The 24,503-nt window shown below is 39.5% G+C and overlaps 1 protein-coding gene across 1 annotated transcript in view; it reads right to left on the minus strand.

Annotated features, from left to right (window-relative positions):
• RASGRF2 (Ras protein specific guanine nucleotide releasing factor 2) overlaps nucleotides 1-24,097 on the minus strand; it is a 183,517-nt gene extending 159,420 nt beyond the window's left edge. The window contains exon 1 of the mRNA XM_067568794.1: nucleotides 22,775-24,097. Coding sequence (XP_067424895.1) covers nucleotides 22,775-23,059 — 285 coding nt within the window. The 5' untranslated portion in view covers nucleotides 23,060-24,097. The remainder of the gene's footprint in view (nucleotides 1-22,774) is intronic.
• Nucleotides 24,098-24,503: the final 406 nt, after the last annotated feature.

Below are 24,503 nucleotides of genomic sequence, written 5' to 3' on the forward strand. Positions count from 1 at the left end.
TGAGTTAAAAAAGCTTTAAATACATATCAGCTGAGATGATTACATAGAGACAAGTTTTTGAAAAGTGTAAACACAAAAGAGGAAAAGATTTAAGAGGGCAAAATAATGGTGGGAAACTAAGAAATAAAAGTGTAGGGTGAAAATCAAGAGAAACTTCCTGATAGTGGACCAAATGCAACCTGATTTAGTCATGCAAGTAAATCATGATTTGGCACAGTGAAATGCACTGTGGAAAAACTTCCTATGGCACTGGTCAAAGCCTCATCTCTTGGGACATTTAAAACTAGATGGAACAAAAACACTAGAAAATATCAGATAGGGAGGTAGATCAGATAACTCAATGGGGATAACTTTTTCATCTCCCATAGCAAATCACTCATCTGCAAAGCAAATTGTCCACTTCTATAATTCTTGCTCTAGATTCTTGCTAACGTCACTTATTAGTTGGCAATCTCAATAGTACCCAGGTCTGAACAATTGCACTTCATAAATCTACTATTTTTCTTTCTAGGTTTATTACAAAAGCACTATATATAGCACAATCACAATTATAGCATACAGGTCAGGATTAATGTTTATTCCTCTTTTTGTTTGTTTTGTTTTATACAACAATGGATGCAGCACATACAACATACACCCACAATTAATTCAGTTTATTTAGATATTTAAATCAATCATCAACTGGACTCCTTAGGGCTAGGCACACTGGACTTGATTTATCTGGCTTGCTAAACATTGTCCAAAGAGATATGGAGAGACGGAGCACTAGCCCTGAGCACTCAACTTTTGCTCAGTACTTGAGCAGAGTTGCTTCCAGGTGATGTGGAACAATGTGCTTAAAAATGTTAATAAAGCTTCTATGACAACACAAAAGTTAGTAATAGCAAGGCACAGTGGATAGAAGGGAGAGAGAACATGGACAGAGCATCAAGGGCAGAAACAGGACTTGGTTAGGACACAGTGGTTTAAATACAATCCTGCAAATGCAAATGATGTGCTTAGCACTAATTTGCTATTTTGCTGCCATACAAAAGTACTGCTCTACCCAAGTGGGCAGAAAAACTGATCACAGAGAAAGTGAGAGCAACACGGATAACATGAGAGCCTACCAAAGACGTAGATATGTAGCTGATATTTCCTTTTAATAAGCTCCAGAGGGGTAGCTGTGTTAGTCTGTATACGGCAAAAATAACCAGAGTCCTGTAGCACTTTAAAGCACATCTGACGAAGTGGGTTGCAGCTCATGAAAGCTTATGCCTGCAGAAATTAAATTTGTTAGTTTTTAAAGTGCTACAGGACTCTCTTTGAATAAGTATTTCTCATACCAGATGCTCACCGCCTTGTAATGTATGCTGGGTGTGTGGTGTTCTTGCTGGTACATAAACCTGCAATGCCCACTCCCTAATAACAGACTTTACCTCATTGGATCTTGAGTAACAAAGCACCATGCTCAGTAACCCTCTTCTTCATTGATGCCGAATCTACCACTAACAGTATGCAAATAAGTTGTTGTTTTTGAGTGAGCTAACGTTCATTGTAGCAATTAATTTAACTTAAAAGAAAAAATATGCAAACCTGATCATTCACACGAAACTACTTAGCTGTCTGATTATTTTTTGGCACCAATGCACATAAGCATGTGAATAACTTTAAACTTGTGAGTATTCATGTGCTTAAAGATAGGTACATACTTAAGTATCTTGTTGAACTGGGGACCACAGTACTGTAATGAGAGCTCACACTAATATAATTTTGTAAAAGTATTGGTCTTAGTATAGTAGATGTAGTATGATGATAGCTAAAACTGAACACTCAACGTAAGTGAACATAGCCACAGTTCTAAGACATTTAGGTATAGTTTCATAACCTCCAGGCACCAAGTCCCTTGCATATGTAGGTATTTCTAGGTGGGCTCCCCATCACATCACAGATGCACCCATGACCAAGGCCCTGGACAGTGACAGGGGGGCCACAAACGGTATCTCTTTTGGATACTGTTAGGATGCATTCCCAGATCAGTACTGCGAGAACATCAGCTGAAATTAAAACTCTCTTGCTCATGTGATGCTTTGCAAGGGAGTAGACTGACCTGAGCTAGAGTTCTAGAGGTCTGAGAAGCAACATCACGTATGTATACATTACCTAATTATGCTAATAACATGAGGCAAATCCATACCATTGCAACCCAGGGCAATAACAGAGCGTTCAGATTCCTTTCACACCACAAGCCAATAATAACTGGAAAGTATGCCCTTGCTGTCATGAAATCTATCCTGGGCCCTAGGAACTCTATCATGTGTAATGAGTAGGAGACAATTTCTTGTAGCTCACAAAAAAGACCAGCAGGGCAAACAGAAAAAGGGAACAGCTGAGGCTTGTCAGAGTTTCCTGATATAATCTGTCTATGATAAGCCAGTTGTCTATATACGAGTAGACATGGATACCCTTCCTTCTACTATGGTGGCAGATGATGAACTGGGATAAATGACTTATCAAAGGTCACACAGGCAGGCAGGGAACTGAACACATGCCCCTCTCTAGTGCTTTAACCACAAGACCACCTTTCTTTCCTAAAACCTACTGTGACAGGGCCAGACCTGATTAGCTATAGGAGAGTGTTGGAGGGTATATATATTAGCCCCAAGATCAACAAATCCTTGTTCCCTGGGTGATTCAGCTGGGGTTACTCCAGGGCAATTAGGCCAGCTGAGGCCAATTAAGGGGATTGCCCCCAGCAGTTAAAAGCCTCCCTGCCAGGCAGACAAGGGCAGCTGAAGGGGAGTTGAGAGGAGGAGTACAGTGATGTGACAGAACTTGGAGTGTGTGCTGGTGCTACCACAACACAAGGTACAGGCATTCAGGAGAAGCCTGTCTGGATAGGGCTAAGGGTCATAGGCACAGAGGCCTGAAGGAGGACCTAGCTGCCCAGACAACTGAGTGGAGATGGGGTGACCTCACCCAAACAGGGGAGGATCACAGGACAGAGAGACCCATGGTGAGGAGTGGGGGGAACCCTTGCCCCAGTTCCAGGAAGTGGACCATGAGCAGTGGGACCAAGGACAAGTGACCCAGGGAAGGTAGTAGCTCACAGACTAAGCAGTTTGAGGCTGGGTCGGGGCCTGGGGTAGATGGTGGGACCAGACCCTCCCTCTCTCCCCCCAACTCCTGCTCCCAGCCATACCACGAGCGTAGATGAAAAGGGCACATGACCTGCAGAGGGGCAAAACAGGCCTTCCTTGCCACACTACATGTTCCATTTTAGGATGCAATATGGTAGGGCTAAACCAAACATGCTGTGTTTTCACTTATGGTAACCAGACTTCACTATTTTTACAAAAAAAAAAAAAAAAAAAAAATCACATCAACTGAAGAACTCTTGTTAGTCTAATGCTTAGACATCTTGCAACAACAAAATTAACAGTGATGCCAGGATATAATGGTGTCACCTATTAATAACAATTTAAAAATATAAAATGATTAAGTAATTTAGTCTCCTACCTATTCAAAGTTTAGCACTGCTGCTGACACCACTACAAAAGTTGCCAATTTGTTACTTTCCTGCAAATGTGGACATTCCTGGTCACTAAAATCTGCATTAAAACAATCAAAGCTCTAAAATTAGCAGAGATGTTAGTTTAATGGTAAATTGCAGGTGTTAGTTTGAAATATTAATTCCATCAAATACCCATTTAACCATAAATTCCTTTAAGTCCAAAGGCCAAATGGTACTGTCTACAATCGCTGTAGATGTGCCTAAACAGCCTAAAAATAAGCAGTCACTAGGTAGGCCCAAAACAGATTGCTAAAACCAAAAGACACAGGCCTTAAAGGCCTTTGCCTGTTATTTGTTAAATTACATATGTTATCCTGAAGTTCTGCTTACTAGATTTTTATTTACATTTGTTTGGGAACATTCTGGAGAGGCCTTTTGTTGAATGTGAATTGCCTGACTAAGCTCAAGAAGTGTTTGTTGTTAGTACATTGTGTTAATTGATGTAAGTGAAACCCATATTGATGGGAAACCTTACCATAGCTTTTTTTTTTTTTTTTTAAGTTTATATAACTTTTTTGGTTTTTTAAGTAAAAGTAAGTTAAAGACTAAATGTGGTAGGTGTATGAAATTAAAGAATAAAAAGGTGGCAGCCTTAAACTTTCTTGGTAATAAAGGGGAGTGAAAATACTTGGTTTTAACAATGTTTTACAGACCAGATGGCTGAAAATGCAAATAAAAAACCCCCAAAATACAGAAGGATTCACCCCAAGGACAGGAATGAGAGGGAGTGTAAAACAGGAACAAAACAAAGGGTGAGAAATAACACAAAAGCAGTCATGCTTGCAACACAATGGGTGATTAACAACCACACCAAATGTGAAAGCAGCATGACACTGCAAGCTCCATAGACCCAAATGGGAACTGACCACTCAAAGATGGGGTGCAAAAAATGAGGATTTCAGGTTTGTTCTGCAAATGTCCAGGAGCATCAGTTCATGACCAGAAGAGGCCCAGCTCCCCCTTCCTTCTTGCTGTCCAACATTGCACCTACATTCATCTATGCTTTTAACACTGGTGTTGTTTGGAAGGGCCAAGCTGGTTCTTTTTCAGACAGATTCTCTCTCTCATTTAAAACCATCTGCAGTCATCTCTATCAGTCAGATGTCTTTTTAGAAACCTCCATTTACCTCAGTAGTAGTTCTTTGAGCCAGATATCCTCATTTCATTCCTTCTGGCCTTGTAACTCATTATTTTCAAGCCCTTCCTTCTACTAGATAGCCAGGGCCTTTATTACAACACACATATATATATTTCCTTAACCAAATTAATTCTACTTCTTAAATTTCATATTTATCTTACTGCAGGTGTCTTCTATGTCAGTACAAAAAAGTCATTGTCATCACACTGAAACTAGAAGGACATCATGAGGGTTTATTATTGATTGTAAAGTGCTTCTCATCTAGAAATTCCTTAATTGTCTACAACTGCATCTGAGGAAGTGGGGTGCAACCCACGAAAGCTTATGCCTACTTAAATTACATTTGTTAGTCTTTAAAGTGCTGCAGAACTCATTGTTTTAATTGTCACTTGTATAATGTATCACAACTGTCAGTGTCATTTCAGGCAAAGCACCAGACATTAATTTCCACATCTGAATGTAGGTGTGTGATTAGAACATCAATTTTTCAAAGCAATCTTTGGGGGGGGGGGTGTTTACAGTACTTGGGATATCATAAAATTGCTTAATTCACTGTATTTGCACCTTTTGACTTCAGGTTCAGTAGCAAAACAGACTGTGGCAGCTGACTGATTTTGCTAGAAGCAGTTGTCCTGCTACAATGCTATCAAACTAACTATACACTTAAAAGACTTTGTGCCTGTTAGATGTGAAAATTATCTTTTTAAAAAAATAATTGGACACCAAATAGCAGCTCTCAGTATCTGATGAACACCAGCTACAATATGGAGGGATCACTATTACTGCACAGTAATGCATCTGTCAGTACAGTGAGGGAGCTAGTCAATGAAACTTGGTGCATGCATTGTTGAGGTAGCAAGAAGGAGCTATTTTAGTTGATGTCCTCAACATTTTTAAGAATTCTGAACACAGCAGGAAAACAAATGAATTTTCAAATACTTTGTTTTAAAATCTAAAACATATTTTGTAATTAAATCTACACAATACAGAATTTTTTTAAAAGTTCACATTTACTTTAAAGAGCACACATTGTTCCTGTAGCTGTTGAAACAATTTAAATACATTGGCAAATATCTTCTGAACTAAGGATGCCTTTTGCTAAATCAACTGGTACATTTAAAAAAGTTAAGTTTTAAAAATTATTCTAAATAGGTATGTTTAATAGAGGTACACAGTGAAGTATTCCATAGCCAAGGTGCTTGTCTCCACACTTGCATAGTGTGAGTTTGATCACATATTGTGTTTTGCTTTATCAAGAGCAAAAGACTTTTTCTGTTTAACTGTATCCATTATGTTAAAGGGTGGTACATTATTATTCTACTTTCATCCAATTCGGAGTTTCTCAATCTTGCTGTGCCTTCCTGAGCTAATTTATCGTGAATGAAGAGCTATGAAACCTCATATTAGGAATCCTATCTCCACCTTTCCAGTTTTGGGTCCTTCCCCCCCCCCCAGAAAAATAATGCTTACATTTTCTAATCTAATTCTTTCAAATATTTATTAGAGATTAAAGCCTAAAGTTTAGCTGGGCAGCTGATACCATTTTTAAGTATACTGATCCTGATAAATTTCACATCATCCTTCTAAACTTGTATTGATAGTTTGTAGGAGAACTTGAGATTTATGGTCCCAATCTCTGTTATGAGGTGACAGGCTTGGAGATTCTCAGATATAATTTTTTTTCTTTGACAATAGAGCATATGAAAGATGGGTTTGAACAGACCAATATCAGAACTGATTTACCCCTTAGTAACTTGTTTTACTAGGGATTTTCTCAATTCCTCTGTCAGGATACTTGCCACAGATATCATGTAACTCTAAACTAACGGGGAAAAAAAAGAGGGGAGAAGCAGAGAGTGGTTGGTATGGTCTTTAATGCCTCTATCAAAAGACAAAACAAGGAAGCTATCTTAGGACTAATTGTCTGGCTATACCAAAAGAAGGACAAGAGATGCCTGATTTAATCAGGCCACAACTTTATTAGATGTCTGGCACTACCGGGCAGACAAAAGTGTACAGTGCAAGTAACCCTATGTTCATTCAATAATTACTGGGGGAGCTTCTGCCAGCTCCCCCAGCCAATCCATTGCTGGGACCTTACCATCCACACACACCCCTCATAGAAGGGGGTAAGGTGGGCTATAAAAGGGGGGTTGGGTCCCTCCTGTACCATTCATAGGAGCCCTAACCCCCTCCCCCATTCCGTCCCTTTAACAAACACCCCCTTTAGTCCTTTTCCAAGCCAATTAGCTGGTCACCGTATACCTTTCCTATGGTGTACCTGCAGTGAACATGAGTCAGTGCTGCCACGCTGGCCCCTTGTCCCCTTCTGCAGCAGTTTGACCTCTTTCCACTCCTCCCACTCCCCAGCCATAAAAAACTGTTCAGCCAGACAAATCCACCTCTACTTAAAAGTGCAGTGAAACAACTCCCAATTGTGACTTCAGAGAGACAAAGTGGTTGGGGTAGTATCTTTTTATTGGACCAACTTCTGTTGATAAGAGACCAGCTTTTGAGCTCACGCAGACCTAAAGATGACCTGAAGAAGAGCTCTGTGTAAACTCAAATGCTTGTCTCTCTCACCAACAGAAATTAGTCCAACAAAAGATATTACCTCACCCATCTTGTGACTTTGGAATACAAGACCCTGTCCCATTAGATGAAGGTTCTTATTAAACTTAAACTGATATGCGCATGCATGGTGACAGAATGGTTTTTCCGTGTCTGTCTAAATTAGTGTTTCCCCTCTAAATTTCCCCTTTATTAAAAAAAAGATGAAGCATTTTGACTGATTCAAGAAATCAAGTAATCCCATGTGAGATTTTGTGAAACCAAGGACAGGAATTAGAAAGGATGCTGGCAATTTTTATATGGCTTTAAACTTAATTTGTTGTTTTCCATATTATTAGCTTGGTACTGTTATGCTGCTTTCTATCAGTTCTGCTTTTTTCTTATTTCCCCATGTGGCAACAATTATTTTCTGTGCTTTTAATGGAGCTGAAGTAATCAAATGCCTGTTTTTCCCCAAATATTAAGTAGAAAACTTAATTTAATTAATTAGAAAGAAGACAGTCAACATTTTTTAGCCAGGAGTACCTCATGATAAATGCTTTAAACTATATGCAGGATTTGAACTTTACAGGCCTGTAATATCATGGATAGTTGTTGCTGAATAATGAGTCCAGGATTTTTGCCCCAGGTGTAGTTAGTTCATTCAATTTTTTAAAGATATAATGTAAACTCAAATTATTTAACAATGTGTTAATTACCTTTGTCTTCACTTCAGTGAAACTGGGTTGGAAGCTCCCATGCTCACTCAAATATCCCCTTCTTCTCCCTCCCCCCTCCCCCAAAACAATTGGCAAAATTTCCTATCCCATAGCATTCCATCCCATCCATATCCTTCCTGTTCTGGGTCACTTAAATAGCCTTGAATTGATAAAGAACTTACAGAAACTTAAACGGAAATTGCTAGCTGATGATCCCATAGTGTAAAACACATGAACTGAAAAGCAAGTTGGTTCTCTGGTCCCACTCCAAATTTAAAAAAAAAAAAAGTAAGCCAACTGGTTCAGAATTCATTATTCTTTAGAAATCTACTCTAGTGAAATTAGCCAAGAATTTCAAAATTCCACTATCACATTCCTTTGACAGTCCACTGATTAACATTAAAAATGAAAAGTTCCATGGAAAGTAGCAGAAATAAATGATAATCTTTTCATTTTTAAATCAGTGGACTGTCAAAGGAATGTGATAGTGGAATTTTGAAATTCTTGGCTTTGCCTGTCTATGCTCTAGTTTTGCATCCTGTACAACTACACCACTTGCTAAACATTGGTGGTTGTACCCAGGGCAAATTCCCATTTAAATAAGGCTTAAGACTAAAAGAGTGGGTGAAACTCAAGGAAGTGTGCGCATGCATACATGTGTACTAAAAGCCAGTGAGCCACCACTCTAGGATTTTAAAAGAAATAAACAAGCTAAAATTGAGTATTAATTCAATATTAACTCTCTCTATAAACATATACAACAAAACTTAGATTCAACGTGTACTTTACATTCTTTCCTCTACAAAGAGATGTGATGTCAAGATTTAACAGAACTCTTGTTTTCTACATATAACACTGCTCAGCACTAGGCAAAACAGAAATTGCTGAATTATGGATGCATACTAAGAAGAAAAGCTGCACCAATAAGTTATATAGCTCACTAATGTAGAAGTATATATTATACACTAACTGTGCACATTAATTTTCATTGTGTGAGTAGTTCTTTCTTTAGCAGTCTTCTCTTTATACATTATATTCACCGTCAGTTTTCACTCCATCTACTTAAATTCAAATCACATTGGCAAGTGCTTTAAAAAAAAAAAAAAAAAAAAACCCACACACCCTACTAAAAAGCAAAAATCATTTCCAAACTACCCAACAATATTCATCACACAAATCTTAGCTGCTAGGGAAAAAGACAGCATTGTATAAAGAACACTAGAAATCTCTGAAAGGAGAGTTTTCCTCTGCCTTTTACTATCATAAAAATGTCTGTTTTGAATTTGAATTTTTATTTAGGTTCTCTAAACTCTACCAGTGAAATATATACCACAGTCAATACTATAAATCAATGGCAAATTTCTTTCAGGGGAAAAAAGAGCATCAGGAATCAGCCATGTATGGCTACTTAAAATAACTTTTTATTCATCCTAAATTTGCCTCAAGAAGCAAAACATCCTATAGCTTTTCAGCCAAGGAATGCTATCATTTGGCCCAAAAGCTTCCTCTCTCAAAATTATACACACTGGGAGAAATCCTGAGTTTTACCATTGACTTTAAGGGGCCATGATGTCACACTCTTATCTAAATTCTCAAACCGAGCCCATCACTTTAGAATGTGAGTGCACTTCCACTAATCCCCCCCAATCTCCTATTGCAATTCTCCAGTGAGTTTTTCTCAGATTAAAAAACATGAATGTCATAGCACAAATTTCAAAAGATGCACAGTATGTCACAAAGGTGCAAAATATAAAAGGATGTGAGAAAAAAATTATAAAAGGTTGGGTATTTGCTGAATCAGCAATTATACTTTTTTGGTTTTGAGATAATGATTCTCCTATTCTAAACATCACGCATTAGTAAAAGATGAAATTTTTCTGTTACACAGAAGTCAGGGTCAGAGAACCAATGTACACAGCAGTTCCCAGGACACTACATGGAAATACAAAACCATATCAGAATTCTATCAGTTATTGCCTACATTAGAACATCATTAAAATTTAAAGTTTTAAAAAGGTTAAGGATGGTTTCAAAGTCAAAGGGGACTTGTATAGGTTGAGATTTTGGAAAGAAGGAGTACAACTAGAAAGTTCCAGAGAATCACTTAGATGATCACAAATTGATCAGAAACGTCAGTTAACTTTCTGACCAAATTAAAGGGTAGCAACAAAATACAAAAAATGCAGAGGTCTGAAGGGATTAGCTGAGGTAGGGCATCAAAATGTCAAAAAAATGCAGACCATGGTGCTCTGGTTGTTTTTGGTATGCTTGCTTAACAAAGACCTTACATGCCACTGAGGACAATGTAAAAATGTGCCATTAAAAACATCAGTAATCAAAACTGTTTTGGAAATTGTTGGGATCCTGTCTGACCATTGCTAAGTAAGTCATTATAGCTCAATTTAGACATGTTGCTTCATCTGCAATCATCCTAAAAGTAAAATAATTGACTCAGCAACCGAGTATTATTTAATCTGTCAAGTCGCAGATTCACTGTCTTTCTGTTCAGGTTCTTATCTGGCACTATCACAGTAGTCACCCAATACTTACTTTCTTCCCCTCCCCCATGAGTGATCTGCAACATCACATGGGAGATCCAGCAAGCAGCAGCGAGACCAGGGAACCAAGGCATGGGACAAAGAGGCTAGATAAGAATCAGGGAGCTGAGCCAAGAAGCAGGTTGTGGATGGGAGGTTGCCGGCAGCAGGAAGCAGGGGAAGGAGCCTGCAAACAGGAGGTGTGTGAGGAAATTGCTAGGGGTGAAAAACTGGAAGACAACACAGATCCAGCAGGAGATCATAAACAATATAACTGAACTATGGGCGGTAGGACCTACAAGAGTACTTAATTCGTTTTCCAGTAATGATTGAGAACCCATGAGGTACTAAACTTATAGGGCCAAGTGGCGGGCATACTTACAGTGCTTGCACTCAAACTTATTGCTGCAGTACTGATATACAAAGTATTTTAAAAACATTTTGATGTTCTACTAGGCATACAGCAACCCCTTCAGGTGGGGTCAATTAGCTATATTTTAGGACTCAGAGTAGTAGGCTTTTCAGAGAATACAGAAGAAATTCCCTGATCTCAAAGAAATGTACAATCCAAAAGATGGATTTCACAGACAAGCAAGACAATGTGTAACAATTTGGGGAAGGGTTCAGGAAGGACATGGGTGATGCAAATAGGCTTACATAGTAACTCATTTTGGGCATGCGTGTCTACATGGTTAAATGCAATGAAGATATGTAATTTGTTTTAACATTTTTGGTAAGCAATGCTATAGAATTGTGTTTTCAGGAGCAATTTGAATGAGGTGAGGGTGAAAGCTTAACAAGCTGATTGTTTAAAGACATTTTAAACAGGCAGCATGGAAGAAGACACTGAGGCAGCATGGAATTATTAGTTGAGATGAATATCAAAGTTGGATCCACTAGTGGACATGGGCTGAGAAGAAACCTGAGGAGATGAGGTAAGAGATGTAGAAGGAAGGACAAGAAGTTTGAACTTGAAGCATAGCACAAAGGAGATCCAGTAAAGTGACTGAAAAAGGAGTGGGTGTAACAAAGATGAAGCAACAGACAAGAGATTTTGGCATCTGTTTTTTAACAGATTGAAGGAAGGTAAGGTTAATATCAAGAAGACCTGAGACGAGAGAGTGCAGCCGTCAAGCCAGCAGATGACAAGAGTTTGGCATGATGATTCCGCCATCAGGCCAGAGAAGGAGGGTCAAATTTTAGACAAGCTGTAAAACAAGAATTGGTCACAGTGGGGATACGGAAGTGTGGGGTAGGGGCAGAATTGTCATCAAGAGAAAATGTTAACGCAGTTGCCATATTATTATTTGAACTGCAGAAGCACCATAGGGCCCCCAGTCAAGAATAAGGGCCCCACTGTCCTAGGCACTGTACAATATACATAAAAGATTATCAAGTATATATTGAGCCAATGTAGTCGGAAATAACTCAGATGACACAGCTACATAAAAATGTATAAATCTATAAAATAAATGATATAATATAAACAATGAAATATAATCTGTGATAAAACCAAAATCAAACTGGTAGCATTCAGTGATTATAAAAAAAAAATGATTAGCCTGGGCAGCATTAAGACTTGTTGTTATAACTGCAAAGAGTTGGGCTCCCTGGGATGCATCATGTAAAGTCATCCTCTGAAATACAGGGAAGAAATAGCAGCAAGAATTGGAAACACATTAAGACATCAAATCTACTTTAACCATCTACTATCTCTTTTTTTCAAGAAGGAACAGAAATATCTCTTTTTCTCAGGTGCCCAGTGTGTCATACTACATTTCTTGGTCTCTGTCGAGAAAGTCAGTGTTCTTCAGTGGAAGTCACCACTACTCCTGTAACAATCTCTCAATGTTCTCAGCCAGCTCCACTTGCCTTCATGTACGTGTCCCTTGTATCTTTCTCCCACTAATACCTTAAAGAACCACCTTCTATGTCCTGGGATGACCTCCCTGGATTTATGTGCTGTGAAGAAACCTCCCTCTCCCCTTTCAAATCCCTCTTTAACACCCAGTTAGCTTTCCAAAGCTGAACCTCACTTCTGCACCAAGTCGCTTTAACAATAGAAACATTTACATTAAAAAAAAGAAACTGATACATTGTATACATCACAGCTCTCAGAACTTTATGTATAAACCTCATCTTTCCCATGCCCTGCCTCCCCTTGACCAATATTCTCTTCCTTTGCCATATATAATTTAGGGCCCAATCCCACAGATGCTTAGTACCAGGCATACTGCTTACAATGGGAGTAATCCAACCAAAGTCAATGGGACTATTCTGAGTAGTGAGTAGACGCAGTAGTAAATATTTGCAGGATAAGTCCCACAGGGCCTGACCCAAAGCCTGCTGAAATCATTAACTTCAACAGAATATTTCAGTGTGTTTGGATCAGGCCCTTCTTGGTGTAGGGAAGTTCTGTGCTTTTGTGTATACAGCACCATGCATTTGTGCTGCGGTATTAATCTAACTAATTTAAATACTTATGTGGCTCTTCCATCACCACAGTATCTGAGCACCTCACAATCTTTAATGTATTTATCCTCAACAATGCTTCTGAGGCTGGAGAGTGCTATTATCCTCATTTTATAGAGGAGGAACTGAAGCCCAGAGAGTCTAAGTAACTTGCCCAAAATCCCACAAGTCTGTGGTACAGCAGGAAATTGAACCAAAATCTCCCCAACCCAAGTGAGGGTCTTTAACCAGTTGACCTCCCTTCCTCTAATGATGATACATAGCCCATGCTGGTAATACGCAGAGTTACACAAGCACAAATATGAAAATAAACCTCTTCAGACTGCACAAAAATAATCTATGGTGATATTTGTAAAACTGGCAAAGAATTTTTTTAAAAGTTGAATCTGACAATAAGACAAATAGTGAGAGGTTAATAAACTATGTAATTCTTTTCACTATATGAAAACTAAATTTTCTATTTATTTCACTTAAAATCAGTAACTGTTCATTACTGATCAGTAACTGTTTCACTTAAAATCAGTAACAGTATCTGCCACTAAGCTGCATAGTACAGCACAGCATTAGGAATAGAAAATTTCTTTTTAAAGCACTTTAATATTAGTAAATGTTATGCATCCATGATATTTTCATAGGTTGGTAGCAATTTCGAGATTGCTGTATCAGAAGAGCTTTCTCAGCTCGCTTCACATTCTGGGACCATAATACGGGACGCCAGCTTGCTAGTTCTTCCCTTAGGCCACCAAGTAATGCACTTATGAAACTTCCATCTGCAGCAGGCAGCACAAATATAAAAACAATTAGGCCTAGGAGCTGTAAGCATACACCAGTCACAATAAGAGATATGCATCAAAATTAATTGCATCTATCTAGCTATGATATTACTATATCACCCATAACCTGTGGTATCTAAGGACTTCATTTTTACATACATTTGTTGTAAATTTGTCTCCTTTTTTTTAAGAAGTTTTCTGCTTTAATTGTAAACAAAGATTTTAACTGTACTGTACTATAATATCAAACTCTATTGTATCACAATATAAACTATAATTACAAACAAATTATAATAAAAGAAAATTAAAGTTGCACAGTTAAGCACTCAGAAGTTATATGTAAAAAGAAGTTGGGACTGAAAAAAAAAATTATGTAGATATTCAGGCTCTGGGACCCTGCAAGCGTGGAGGGTCCTAGAGCTCAGACTCCAGCCTGAACCTGAACATGTTCACAGTGATTTTTTGCCCTGCAGCCTGAACCCTGCAAGCCCAAGTCAGCTGACCTGGGCCAGCCACAGCTGTGCTGCAGGTCTTTTATTCCTGTGTAGTCATTCCCTTAGTCTGTCATTTCTGATGGTTGTGCAACCTCACCCTGCAGTCTTTTTTTAAAAAACATCCAACTTGTAGCGGAGTTTGCTCACCAGAGTGGCGCCTCCTGACAGCTATCTCGGGGATTAACTGTCTCAGCTGGCGTGCTCTCTCCTGGTGGTGCCTCTTCCACCTTTGTCTCCATCCGCAGACCCACCTCAGCCCAAGTACCACAGCATCCTTCTCATGACTAAGCCCTCCAGTCATGCCAACATGCACGTTTCCCCCTCCAGAAGGTGAGTATTTCCCAGTTCTGTCATCCAGCCACTTCACCAGTGGCAAGTGGGGGGGAATCCAGGCCCACCCACTATTCCAGGTCCCAGCCCAGGAACCCTGTAGATAGCAGCCTCCTGCTGCCCCTCCTTAACTTCTTCGCTAGTGCTGCTTCAATTCCCTGGGCCACTTCCCCGGGGCCCCAGCACTTTCTTCACCCTCTTCTCAGGACCTCCAGCCAGCACATCCCAGCAGTGCCAGGAGCTCCCTTTTGCTCCCCAAGTCCCTGCCAGCAATTGCTCTGTCCAAGGTGCTACCTTCCTGCAGCCCATTAGAAAAACAGACCTTTCTCCTTGGGCTCCCTGCAGCCACTGACTGTCGCTGGCTCTGCAGCTCTTTTTATGCACGCCCGCTGGGCCCTAATTGGCTGCCCCTTGCAGCGCTTCCTGATTGGCTGTGGCCTGCGCACCCTCCTGAGGCTGCTTTTAACCCCTTTCTTTCTGGTGTGGAGAGAACATCCTGTCACAAACTGAAATTTAAAATTAAGAATTAAACTAACAAGTGAAAAATATTTCTTCACAAAATTGGCTTTGAAGCTCAGACAAAAGCTACATTGGGTTGGACACAGTCCAGGTTCTGTCTTGTTGCCATGGGTAGTAAGAGGAAATTAGGGGAAGGCTGCAGCTGTTCCATCCTTTAGGCCCTTGCATAGGAGCACAAGGAGGCACAGGTCCCAACGCGTGGCCGTGACAGGTACAGCTATTCAAAGATTCCAAGCTCATGCACGAGGTGCATGTGTATCTATAGTGGGATCTATGCTAACACATTCTCAAAGAACTCTTGAATTCAGAATAGTCCGTTTTTTAAAAAGATTTGCACCACTGTCCAGAAAGTTCCAAATCAATCAATAGTGATTTTAGCATATGTTGATTCATTTGGTCAAAGTTTTATATTTGGCTAGTTACTGAAAAAGCAAAAAAGTTGGTGAAAGTTAATCAATATTTAAGGGCTGATAAAAATATTGATAGGGTCTAACTAGTTAGTAGACTAGGCACTTGTTTATTGTGTTCTTGTGTTTTACTAAGAGAATTATGAGCTTTTTGTTTTGAACAACATGTACCTTATGTTTGAGGAGTAAATGCGATTAGGAAGTGAAATCTCATAATGTGTGTTCATTTTATAAAACCTTTGTGGTTTTTTTAAAATCAAGGAAAATGTCACTACCACCACTTTGCGTGGTAGACATGTGTTGTATTGTTATTGCCTCTAGATTTATCACAAAATCTGATCTCTGTCATTTCTTGACACCTGTAGTTTGTCCTTATGCCTTGATATGCTGTTTTAGAATGAAAATGCATCAAATTTTCACTGAATGGTATTTCCCATTTTTGTTTAAGAATCAGTTTTCACTAGCTTTGCAAATACATATTTGCCAATTGACATTCCTGTGTGAAATCAAAGTATTTTTGAATGACACTGTCCAGAAGTTTGTTTTCCTCTTCATGTTTTCATTAGACATATTGTAGATATCCAAAGACCCTGGGTTTACCATATACAACACTGTGGAAAATTTCACCTTCTCTGATTTTGCTGAGACACCACTTCCCTCAAGGAAAACATGGAAGTGCTAGACCCATCTCCTCTAGTAGTCTGCTATGTTCCTTTCCAAACAGAGGCATTGAGGTGGTGTCATTTGCTCCATTTTAGTTTTCTTCTGAGTGTGACATGCAGGATTGCTACTAACAGACTGGTCTTACATTCCTGGCCCTTGTCACTTGACATGGATTAGAGCAGGGGTGGGCAAAATATGGCCCGCGGGCCAGATCCAGCCTGTCTAACTTTTCTATCCAGCTCGCCGGCCCGCCATGCAGAAGCGCTATGCTGGAGCGTCAGGCAGCTTTCGGCCAGTCACTACTCGAACTTCCTGCTTCCGGTCAAGTTCGGGTAGCGAGTGACCAAAAGCTGCCTGATACACCAGCATCTGTGGCCTGTGAGACTTACCAGAATTAGCGGAGTGACCCCTTTGCAAAAATTATTGCCCACCCCTGGATTAGAGTAACAAAAGGTTAATATCCCCATCACATGACAGGGTCAGTATCCTCTGATTCCATACTTATTATTGTTACACATATTATATATGAATTCTATTAATTTTGAAAAGGGAAACTATTTAAAAATTAATGACTTCTACTAATTAACTTTAGACTAATTTCTTGGAAACATAGCTCCCATCGTATTGTATATTAGCAGGTAGCCTGATTTGTAATGATATAAAGCAGATGCACTGATTTTTAAGTGTGAAAAATAAGCATTTAAAGATAAAATTTAACATTTGTGTTTTAGTAAACAATGGTGGATTTAGGTGTGACTTTTCCTAGTCATTCTCCCATCATACAACAATATTCAAAGTTCTAAACAAACAAGTATATTCTCAGTTAAAAATAAATGTACCAAGCAGAAAAGTGCAGATTCTACAATCAATAGCGAGATTATGTGGGTTACATTTTTATATTTTTGTACTGCCTGTCGCCTGAAGGCCAGGCAGCATACTGTAAGTTCACTTGCAATTCTACATGAAGAGCCACAGGCAACCTCTTGTAATGTAACTTGCATTAAATGGATGGCAGCGTCAGCAACTAATTTTTAGGCTGCTACTTGCAATATGTATCTCTTAAAACAATTTACATTGATGTATTTTGTGAACTAATGCTCACAATTTAGACTGTTATACAGCACTCACTACCATGACATCTATATCTAGGGATATATCAAGGGCCTGATCCTGCAAACCCTTACTAATGTAAGAATCCCCACTCACTCAAACAGTCCAGTGAGCCCATAATGCTTGTGAGGAACATCAGCTGCCACATTAGAACTAATAAAAAAAAATCAGTGAGATTTTTGGGGTAAACATAAGCTCCTCCTTTGGCAAGGCAAATACATTAAAAGAAAAAAATTAATTATAACTTTCATTTTCCATCCAAAAAATATTTTCATTCTGATCACCTTACCACTAACTTTTTATATTTGTTGGTACAAATGAATCACTGTCATGTCAATGGCTAATTGACATAGAGAGACCAAATTAACTTATTTTTAAATAAAGCAGAACATTGCTAGAACATAAGCAACACCACCTGGACTATGCTTTGGACCATCCCAGGAAACTATCCTGGATACACACAGGCAAAAAAGACTTAAGACTCATGGACAACACTATACCTGAAAAGGTGGACTTTCAATTGATTATGATAGTCTCTTCTGACTGTTTTATGGGTGTTATATGACTTTATATATTTAAAAACATTAAATGAGCATGGTAAAGTACGTGTTGATGACATGTGCCTTTTTCATTATTTCAGGAACTGTATTTAAAATAAAGAGCTTTCACACATCATAGAAATTCTCTGCTCTTTGTAAATAGAAGCATAGAAAAACTAAATAAATAGAGCTACACGCAACAGTAAGAATTCAAATAATTGGATTTTGTTAATCTGTGGGGACACAGACTTAGTATTGCATTTAATTTTGTTAAGTGGAAGGAAGATTATTTCAGACAAAACATACAAGGAAAGATTCAACCCTGTTCTCTTAAATCATATAGAAAGGCTAAAATTTTAAAATATAAGATCCTATTTTTTCAACAATATAAAACTACATTTAAAATGTGTAGCTTAAACCACATACAGTTATAAAACAAACTGTAATTATACAGACCCTGGCCCAATATAGACTATTTAGAATAAAAAAGTTATATTTAACTAGATATACTTCCATAAAGTCCTCTTTCTCAAAATGGAATGAATTCATTGGACCACAAGTTCTGTTCTCTAATGAGGCACTGAAGAATGGGTGTGTTTCATTTTAACTGTAAAGAGATCAATCACCCACAGATATGAAGTCATTTTTCTTTAAAGATCCTCTGAAACACAAGTAGATATTTTTCTCTCAAAACTGCTGTCATAGTGAAGCATTGGCATGCCAGGAGCTGCACCTGTTTATGGCTTTTGGTTCTATTGGGGATGGGGAAAAAACATTTTAACTTGAATCAGACTTTAAACTCTTCAATGTGTAATATTTTCACATTAAAACTGATGGTTTACAAACTAAACTATTTCTATATCATTGTGTTTTAAATAAACTGGTTTTAAAAATTACTTTAAAATAGGATTTAATAGATGGCAATGACTCTCATGTGCAGAAGTTATTTATCAAAAAGCTCTTCAAAAATTCAAAGGTTGGAGTTTCAAATATGTTGGGGGAAGTTAAAAGCTCCATAAAAGTCATTAGCTATCTATAAACAAAACTGAATGTCCATTGATTCATGGATTATAAAAATTTCTTTAATATTGAGTCAGGAACTGCACTTTTTAAATTTGTTTTGAAACTGGATTTTAAAAAAATATTTTCCCTCCTTCCACTGCTACCTCTAGGCAAGAGCCATAAAAATTCCATGCACTTGTATCAGAATTAATAAAACAATTACACATCTCTAATACATAGTTATAAAAAATGGACTATTAAATTGAAGGCATTCAGTATACTCTATAAATTGTACAGTAGTTACTGTGCTTGTGTAATAATCCTCTGCGACAGATTGGTGGAAGAGCCTAACAGCACTAGTAGTGGTTAAAAATGTGAAATCTTTAAGCTGCTTGTCTTTGGTGGGGGTCAGGGAGTGTGTGCTTACACATCTGCACATAAACATTTGGTGGCTGAAATTCACCAGCAGTGATTTTCCCTGCTGAAATGTAAAAATGCAACTCCAAAGATCTTCCCTGGGACATGACACTACAAACAAGACTTTAAATTCAGTTTCTAAACCAAAAGGATATGCAAAATAACTAAAAGAAAAAGGAAACAGATGTTTCGTCTTTTGCATGCATCTTCTAAAATCCACAGTGGTAGAACAGATAGAAAATGCAATGTACATTTGACAAAATAATGTAACTTCACCTTTCATTGACTGAATGATAAATGTATTAATCAGCTAGTTGTTGCAAATCACGAGGTGCTGCATGCACCACAAATGCATATTTCCCATGCTACTGAACGTACTTTCTAACTATTTCAATGGAATATCCAGTGAAATAACTTAAATAGAAATATTTTCCTCAGAAGCAAAATAGTTAATCTTTCAAAAGGCTCTCATTTTTATATTGTATTACAACCGCCTTCAAATGTTCCAGAATATTTACTCATTTTGATGTCTCACTATTTTTGTCATGACATCTCATACTCCAACTTCTCTTTTTCGTCGTCTACTGCAGTTATCCACATGATTTAACCCTAAATCACCTAGTAAAATGAAATCTAAATAGACAAACCAAAGCATAAGTGCAAGCTATAATAAATGAATTATGGATAAAAAATTGTCCCCACACCTCACAGTAGCTGTCTAACTTGGGTACTGTATAGCACCTATCACTGTAATATATAAGCTTGCCAGGTAAATTAAGTGTGTAAGGTAAACTCTCTTTTCTTGAAGGAGGTGGTGTTCTTTAAAATCTTCTCTTCTCCCCGTTCTGGAGAACAAGGTTCTGCCTGGGAAATTATTCTTTTTAAATCATCATACAACATTTTGTCTGCTCATGGAAGCAGCAAATACTTTTGGTTAAAACGTAACCATGTTTGAAGCTAGCCTTGCACAGGTGGAAGTGAAAGTTTAAATGCTGAACTTTCATTATCATCTGATTCAAATAACTTTATACTGTTATGAAAACAGGGCTCATATTTTTCAATGTTATTTTTTACTCTAATAGGATGGGTGCATCAAAATAGGTGCTTCAAAAGGAAAAAAAAGAAAACAGAAGCATTGTACTGGTTTAATGTATTTTCAAATACTTTTTTGTTGTATTTCACACTGAAAAAATATAACTATAGTTCTTAGAAAACATACACATTTGTGTCTGTATGGATATTTATCACATTTGGAAGAGGGTTAAAATGATTTTAAGACATTAATGTGAATAAAGTGATATCATAAGGCTAAATATTTATTATTTTTAATAATTCCATAATCAGGTTTGTTCATTTTACAAGCTAAAGGAGAATTTTTCTAACTGCCAGCCTTGCAAACGTGAAATCTCTAGCTGTGTTTTCTCCCTCTCAAATCAATAAACAATTTTGACAAAACTTAGCAAAATAGTTGATGTTTAAAGCAGGATAGAATCCAGCTTGCTCTCCTATAATTGTATTCCTTTTGTAGTGCTAAATGCATTTTTTTAAAAACACTTGTTTCTATCAGTAAAATAAGCATGACTTAAAGTCACCAAAGAGCAAATATATAAAAGGTGCTGTTTTCACATAGTTTTATTAGCCTAACTGCACTTTAAAACCACTAGTTATAGAAAAGTAAGACAGTAAACCTACTAGAAGACTGGCACTAAAGAATAAGATACATGTTCATTTGAACCAAGGATTCCCATACACTTCAATTATCTACCCTGACAAGATTATAATGCATCAAAGAAGTAAGCAAAAGAGTTCTATTTATCATCTCCATGTGTATATGTTAATTTGTATAACTAGGTATATTTTTACCTGTAGAATGTTGAGTGAGTTAGATAAGCATGAAAATATGTCAAAAGGACTATAAATAAATGGAAACTTAGGACAAGCAGTAGGAGAGGAGATATTTTCTGAATTTAGCTCTCTTAACACACTTATCATCCTAAACAAAGTAAATAGACTAGAAAATTTTCATCAGCTGAGAGGTTTATTCCTCTCTCAGAACAAATAGGTGCAGTTCACCTAGCACCTTCCTCTTTGGAAGTAACCAAACTTCTCCAAACCATTTTGACACCTGTTTGATTTCTTTTATCAAGCAGAAATGAATCAGCACATGCCACATGCAAGGTTAATGCACAGACTTCAGCAAAGCAGGATATAAAAGGACACCAGAGTTTCACATTAGGCGCATTATCCTAAAACAGAGGAGGTCTAGAGTAGAATATCTGATCCATTACTATGTAGCATAAGTCCAGTGTCTTCCTATTCCTTGTTTTGTAAGATTTACGTGATGTTCAACAACATGCCAAAAACAAATACCCAACACCCTACAGCTTACGAAATGTCCACTTTATGAACCAGATCCTGCAACTCTTACCATACATGAGTTGTCCTCACTCCCATGAGTAATCCCACTGAAGTATCTGGGGTTTCTTGCATAAGTAAGGAAATACAGGAGTGGATTCTAAAATTTCCTGATTTAATTTCCATTACAATTTTGTTCAGCCTTAAAAACATTAGACAAAGATTGGCCTGACTTACCCTCCATTACAACTCCTTTCAACTAGGGATTGCATGGTGCATGCATCAGGGTATAAATTGACTGTGTCTACTAAGGAGCTAATTTTTCTTGGTCCTTCCAATAGCTTCTTAAAACAGATTTCACTATATAACTTGCAGTGTTTAAAGTGACTCAAAGAACTGCAGGTTCGCCATTGCACAAGGATGGAATCTGATTAGTTTTAAGGTTCAGACACATTATTGGACACACTTGTCCCAGAATTATTTAGGCTGGCTCTATTGGATATGTAGTTTCTCAGTGAAGTGCCCAAGCTGTAATGGCTCAATAATGGACTTCCATTAGTTCCTGATGTTTTAATGCTTAGGCATCGTGTTTAAAACATGGAAGTGTAACTACTGGGAAGCCGGGACAACTAAAAGATAGGGGTGATGTCTCTGCCCTAGTTTATGTGGGCAATGAGAACGTCCAGAGTTATATTTAAAAAAAATATATAGATAATTTTAAAAAAAAAGTTTGGAAGGGATAAACCCCCATGCTTCAGGGCACAAGGCAAAATTTCTTGCCTCTTTCTCTTGAAGCAGTCACCCACAGGTTGGTTCTGCCACGGCAGCTCCTATGCTCCTGATTTTTTTAACCACCCTGTTGCAGCCCAGTGTAGTTCTAAAGCAAATGCTTTTCACCAGCCCGGAGTTACACCGTTACGTTAGATCGGGTTTAGTGATCCCTCCACCCAGCTGGGAGGGCTGAGTAATGGCAGCGGGCGTTCCCGGTCCCTGTTAAAGCCCAGAAGGAAACAGCTGGGGGAGCTCTGCTGGATGAGGGTGGCTTGCGGGGCGGGGTGTTTGTCTCCAACTGTGGGGGGGAGTGATGCGCCTATGGTGATTGCGGGGGACAGACAGACAGACAGACCTCACGAGAGAGAAGCCCCTTGACTGGGAAGAGCGCGGCGGATGGGGGGTCGGGGGGAGGCTGGCGGTACCTGCTTGTCCAGCGCCGTGTCCTTGGCGCTGCCGGCGGAGGCGCCCTTGGGGGCCGGCGCCCGCTCGCAGTTGCAGCCCTCCAGCATGTACATGCCGGCGGGCCGGGCGCTCTGCTCGCTCTCGAAGTAGAAGAGCACGTTCTGGTAGAGCGCGAACCACTTCTCGTGCCAGCGGCTGGTCTCCGCCGTCTTCTTGCTCAGGTAGCCGCGCTTGGTGCCCTCCTTGCGGGCCAGCAGGGCCAGGTACAGGGCGTGCCCCTCGTTGTAGCGCACACTCTTCTGCATGGTGCCGGCCTCCTCCTCCGCCGTTCCCGCCCTGCGCAGCAGAAGGCAACTGCCGCCGCCGGGCGCTCACAGCCCCGCCGAGCCGCGACGGTGCCTCATGGGCAGCGCCTGCACCGGCGGCCAGCTGCCGGCCTTGGCGCCCTGCCCGCCCCTTGGCTGCTCCCCGAGGAGCAGGGACCGGCGCTGGGCCGCTCTCCCGCCTGCGGCTCAGAGGCGTGAGCGCCTCGGCTGCTCGCTCCTGGCCGCTGGGGGGAAGAGGGGGAGCTTAGGGCTGGTGCTGTCCTCGCGGGCGCGGGGCGGCGGCTTCCTCCGGGCTGCTGCTGCTGCTCGCTCCCCTGCCCCTCCGAGGGGCTCCCCGCGCCACAGCCTCGCGCTAGCCCTCAGGCGCCGGGCGAAGCATCCTGAGCAGCCGGGTGGACGCGCGGCGTCTCCCCTCCCTTGCTCCTTCCGGCCAACAAAGTTGCGCGCGGAGCCCGGGCTGCCCCCGCTGCAGGGAGAGACGCGCCGAGCCCGCGAGGATCCCCCCGCAAACTCCGCCGGGAGCCAGAAAGGGAAATATCACGTGGGAGATCAGCTGTAATCGGCTTTGAGCCCAATTTAAAGAGCAAAGTCGCCGCAGCGCCCTAGCCCTCCCTCTGTGCGCGAGGATCTGCCTCCTCCCTGTCTGCCTCCTCCGAGGGTTTATCTCCATCCAGCCGATCTGGCTGAGAGGGAGAATTATAGGAAAGCCGAAGAGACAGGGAGAGAAAAAGACAGATTTCCACGGCGCCGGAGGGAAGTGGCACTAACGGGCACGTTGCTGCAATGTGTCATTTTCCTCCCGTACCTGAATTTGTATCAAAACTCCATCAAGCAAACTGCCTCATACTTAGTGCTGGTCGCATTTGCTCATGGATTCTCTCTTGTTTGCCTTTGCAGCGGTTTAAGAGGGGCGTATCAGCAACACGCGAGAATGAAATGTCTTAGCACACCCATGGAAAACAATCAGACCCTGAGCTTTCTCTACTACAATTCCTTTTGAGGGAATAACATAATGCTTATGACTATAATGACAACGATGTACACAAGCTAGCTACTGGAATTTTTCAAATTATGTTAGCATTTTTTAAAGAAACTTAATAGCATAAGAAACAGAACAGCAAATCATTATTAAAAAGTGAATAATTACATGCATATGTGAGTAACTAGAATGTAAAAAAACTTCATGACAAATTCAAAACCTAATATTACCAGAAATCAATTTGTTTAAAACATTACAAATATCTATTTATCTTGCAAGCAAAAATGTGAAGTTTTTTTCTTTAAAATATGGCTTTTTGATATTACAGATGTACTCTTTTCCAGGTGCCTGTTTTGAACAAACAAAGGATTCAGAATGTAAAATGTGTTTTATATCCGAATCCGGTCTACTACACAAATAAAACACTTAAAAGCTTTACCTCAA

The sequence above is a fragment of the Emydura macquarii genome, unplaced genomic scaffold, assembly GCF_026122565.2.
Source record: "Emydura macquarii macquarii isolate MOO-44397 ecotype Brisbane River unplaced genomic scaffold, CSIRO-AGI_Emac_v2 contig_2897, whole genome shotgun sequence".
NCBI classification, from domain to species: domain Eukaryota; kingdom Metazoa; phylum Chordata; order Testudines; family Chelidae; genus Emydura; species Emydura macquarii.